Source organism: Grammomys surdaster, unplaced genomic scaffold, assembly GCF_004785775.1.
Source record: "Grammomys surdaster isolate TR1022 unplaced genomic scaffold, NIH_TR_1.0 363, whole genome shotgun sequence".
Taxonomy (NCBI): Eukaryota; Metazoa; Chordata; class Mammalia; order Rodentia; family Muridae; genus Grammomys; species Grammomys surdaster.
Window position 1 is genome coordinate 3,086,064 of NW_021604782.1, and position 4,599 is coordinate 3,090,662.

Sequence of the window (4,599 nt, forward strand, 5' to 3'; positions counted from 1 at the left end):
TAGCCGTGCCTTAGCTACTAAATAATATTATGTGACAAAGTACCAATGTATACAATATATTTTATTTAAAATAGTTCTTCTTATTAATTTCCTCTTTTAACAAATTTTGCTGCCCCAGCTATGACAGAAATATATTTGGAAAATCATACATCAGGTGATTGGTGCATTTATTTAAAAAATATTTAGTATTTATTATGGCCTAGACATTGTTACAAGTTGGGTTATTGTAGAATATACAGAAAAAATTGTATCATCAGAGAATTCATATGTGTGTTGAATGCAAATAATAAATGGGTGAGCAAATAAAATAAAACAAATGTTTTACATCATGTACTGATTAATATTCACTTCGGCTACTCAACAGTGCACCTCCTACAGATTATAAAGTGCTTTTGAGAGTCCATTTTGCCTATTAGTTTCTGAATGTCTAAGGGTTTATTTTCCTTCCTAGCAATTATTATAATATTTTCATCATTCTTACATTTCTGTAATAGTGTGTCCTACAGATGTCAATATGTCTCACCTCTGCATTTAGGACAAAAACTTAACTGTAACAAAAGCAACCAAAATATTTTTAATGGTTTTGAATTTTCTTGTGGCATTTCAATCTTTATGAACTTTGTGTTTATGACAACCTCAAGTAGCGAGTCCTATAGTATAAATCACCACTTACATCTTACCCCACATTGTCTTCTCCAGCATGCTCTGAACAGCAGCCTTCACATCCTTATTCCTCAGACTGTAGATGAGAGGATTGAGCATGGGGGTCATCACCCCATAGAAGAGGGAGATAAGGGCCTCCATCACACTTTGATGGCCTGCTCCATCAGTGTCTTTAGACTTGGGCTTTGCATACATGGAGAAGATGGTTCCATAGAAGATAATCACCACTGTCAGGTGGGCAGAGCAGGTAGAGAAGGCCTTCTGTTTTCCTTCAGCAGAAGGGATCCTCAAAATAGTGGCAATGATGAACGTGTAAGAGACAGCAATAACTAACAATGGAACTGCTAGAAAAAGCAGATTTGACCCTGTTAGGCTGATCACATTGATTGAAATATCTGCACAAGCCAGTTCCAGAATGCCTAGAATTTCGCAGACAAAGTGGTGAATGACGTTATTAGTGCAGAATGGTACTTGCACTGCAAGAGATGTCTGCAGCAGTGAGTCAACAAGCCCAGCAACCCAGCATCCAACGGCCATGGGCACATAGGTACCCTTGCTCATGAGGGCAGGATATCTCAGTGGGTAACAGATGGCCATAAAGCGGTCAAGTGCCATCATACCTAGAAGTCCACATTCTGTGGCACCCATGGCAAAGGAGAAGAACATTTGAATCATACACTCAGTGAATGAAACTCTCTTCCTTACAGCCAGGAAGCTACTGAGAATTAGGGGGACAGAAGAGCTTGTGTAGCAGATATCCAGGAAGGAAAGATTACAGAGGAAGAAATACATGGGAGTGTGCAGGTGAAGGTCATAAATGACTACTGAGATAAGAACTCCATTTCCAAGCAGGATCATCAGATACATGCCAAAAACTACCACAAATAAAACCATCTGGAGCTTTGGGTGATCAGAAAGCCCCACCAAGAGAAATCCTGTCAACGTGGAATCATTGGTTCTCTCCATATGAGTACGCCCGTCTTCCTGCAGAACTCTGGAGATCATAGAAATGCAAATTTTATATTACATAATGCAAAGTTTACAAGACACACTTCACAAAAGAATCAACTACACCAGGAAACTTGGTAAGGCTGAGTGGATCTGAGACCCCAGCACCCAAGTACCCATCTGACACAGTAGGTGTCTCCTTGTTCCCTACTAGATTCCTGCCCTGCAACACGTGTCACATGTCTCAACATTAGAAATGTGAGGAGACAGCCACAGCTGTGGTATGGCAGAGCAGCCTCCTCCACACACACACACCCAGGCAAAAAGAACCTGCCAAGAAAGGGTAACAGATAAGATTCTTGCTGCTAAGAATTCAGAAAAAAAAAACACACCTAAAACCCTTAACCCAAAATTTTTATGCTTCTTTATTTACAAGTTTATTTTTCTCCCTAGCATTCATACCTTCTAAAGTAAAATTGCCCTAAAAATTTTCAGTGTGTTTAAAATTTCTTTTAGGACTCAAAAATTATATTTGATCTACTCCCACAGGTCAAACCAACTACACTAATAACCATTATTTAATCTGTAATTAACAACCAGTTTCCTTTTACAGACAAGCTGTTACTGACTATCCCGGATATATAATTAACATGACATTTTCTTCCTCAGCCATCTAAATCAGATGACTCCTCAACTCTTTCTCTGTTTTCCTTAATACAATACATGTAACTCCTCACGTAAAGGATTCCTTCCAGGACTAAATTCCTCAAACATCCTTGCCTTTTTTCTAGGACTATAACAGCAGATCAAGATGTGTTCCCAAGCAAACTGTCACAGGCTTAAAATACCCTACCCACCCTGTGCAGACTTCGCCCTGCTGGGGTTCTGCTCCCGTGTTGTGGTTACTCTACAGGTTTATCCCTACAAGAGGGAAAGGAGACAACCCTGCCTTTACAGGCCTGATGGAAACTGACCCACCCTCTCCTTGGACCTGCCTGGAGCAATAAAGCTACCTTTGTCTAGACACATTATCGAACTGAAGACTTCTGAGACAAACAGACATTGAAATCCACAGATGACAGACTTGGGACCTTCCAGCAACAGATAAACTATCTTGCTTGAGCCTAATGGCTACCAAACTTGGGGAAACAAACATGATATTTATATAAAATCAACGTTAATACCCTCACAAACTGTACAATCCAATGGACAATTAATTGGTTCAGTAACCATTTGTCTTCCCAACTCCCACCCCTCATTACCGCTCTGGCTTATGTTGTGTTTTATTTTGATGCTTATACCCGACCCCACCCAAATTTTTCACTACAAATAACGTAAGAGACTGTCACTCCAATAACACCTCTCCTATATAAAAAAGAAAATGAGGAGTTGTGGGACAGTGGACCGCACCAGAAAACTTGGTAATATCGAGTGAGTCTGAAACCCTGGCACCCAAGTACCCACCTGAGACGGCAGGCATCTCTCTGTTCCCTACTAGATTCCTGGCCTGGAACACGTGCCACACTGCCCACATAGGAAATATGACCTGAGGACACTTAGCCTAGAGCAGAGTTCTCCATACTAATGAGGTAACTAGAGAACCTGAGAGTTTAGCCAATAAGCTTTCCTTCTCAGACATTCTGTTTTGCAAAAGGTGTTTGATTTCTGGCCCATCATGAGGAGGTGGTATGCACCTATTTTTCCTAATGAACAACCAATAAACAGTTTGGAACCAAGGATTGTCTCTTTCATCATGAACTGCTGTGGGGAGCATGAAGAAGGCCTTAGATTACCGAGCTGCGCCTACAGAAGGTCCCTCTGCACCTCCAGACAACCATCACCAAGCTAAGGACAACCAGCAATAAGCTAAACTGGAGTTCCCATTTCTTTGGCCCCAGGCTCATTATCGTCTTCAGCCCACGGGCCCCCAACTCCATTCCCAACTCCTCAAGACCCAGCAGCACCTCCATGTCCAGGAATTTGGGAGCCCCTGGTCCAGCCTTGTCACGGGCCTAAGGGACCCTGACTACTCTGCGGTTTTCCACTGGTGACAGGATGCCCAGTAGCTTGGGAACCCGAGCTTCAGCCTCCCACATCGTAGGCTGCGTTTTCCCAGGCCCTGAACGGTGTCTCAGTACTTCTCTAAAGTCTACCACCTGACAGTGGTGGTGCAGGATACAGTCTAAGGGTCTGTCTTCCACCTGCCCAAGAGGTGTTTCCCACACCCCAGCAGCAGCAGGGCAGAATGTGGACCCAAACTTGGCTTGTATTTAGAGGTCACAGTATGAAGTGGGAAAGCTAAATATGCTAGTTTTTAATTAAGAATTATATTTTGTTCCTTTCCAGCTTCCCACCCTTGAACCTTCATATTCCCTCACTCTTAAGTTGATAGACTTTTTTCTTTGATTATATGCTTTGCATATGTGTGTGTATGTATGTATATATGTATGTATGTATGTATGCATGTATGTGTATGCAAAATATATGTAAATGCAATCTGCTAAGTCCATTTTGTTTTTGTATTTATGTTTCTTACTACAAATCTAGTCCTTACATAAGAAATTCCTACCTGAATTTTCTCCATTAAGAGAGCAAATCTTCAGATTCCAAAGAGGTTTATTGCTACATCTACAAGTGCTGGTTTAATTGGTTGGAAATGAATGTCTAATAGCATGGATTTCTGGAGAAAAAAAGTTCCTTTGTTGGGTATTGTTTATAATACAATGTTTTGTCTCGGTTTATGATAGTTATGAATAGGTATTAATAAAATAAATTAGTGGATTTCATTGTCACCTTTTCTTTCTTTTCATAATTACTGTTTTGTTTTTTGTTTGTTTGCTTATTTTGGTTTTTGATGTTTTAGTTTTGGTTTGGGTTTTGGTTTTATTGGTTTGTCTCCTTTCTTGAGATGAGGACTCACTCTGTAAACTAGGGAGGAAACTACAAGGTAGATTGGCTGACTTACTAAATGTCAGAATCTACATCTTA

At 40.7% G+C, this 4,599-nt stretch overlaps 1 protein-coding gene across 1 annotated transcript; it reads right to left on the reverse strand.

The window, feature by feature from the left end:
* Window positions 1-669: 669 nt before the first annotated feature.
* Window positions 670-1,629, reverse strand: LOC114631619 (olfactory receptor 13C8). The gene has a single exon (XM_028780007.1). The coding sequence runs from the start codon at window positions 1,627-1,629 to the stop codon at window positions 670-672; it is 960 nt and encodes a 319-aa protein (XP_028635840.1).
* Window positions 1,630-4,599: the final 2,970 nt, after the last annotated feature.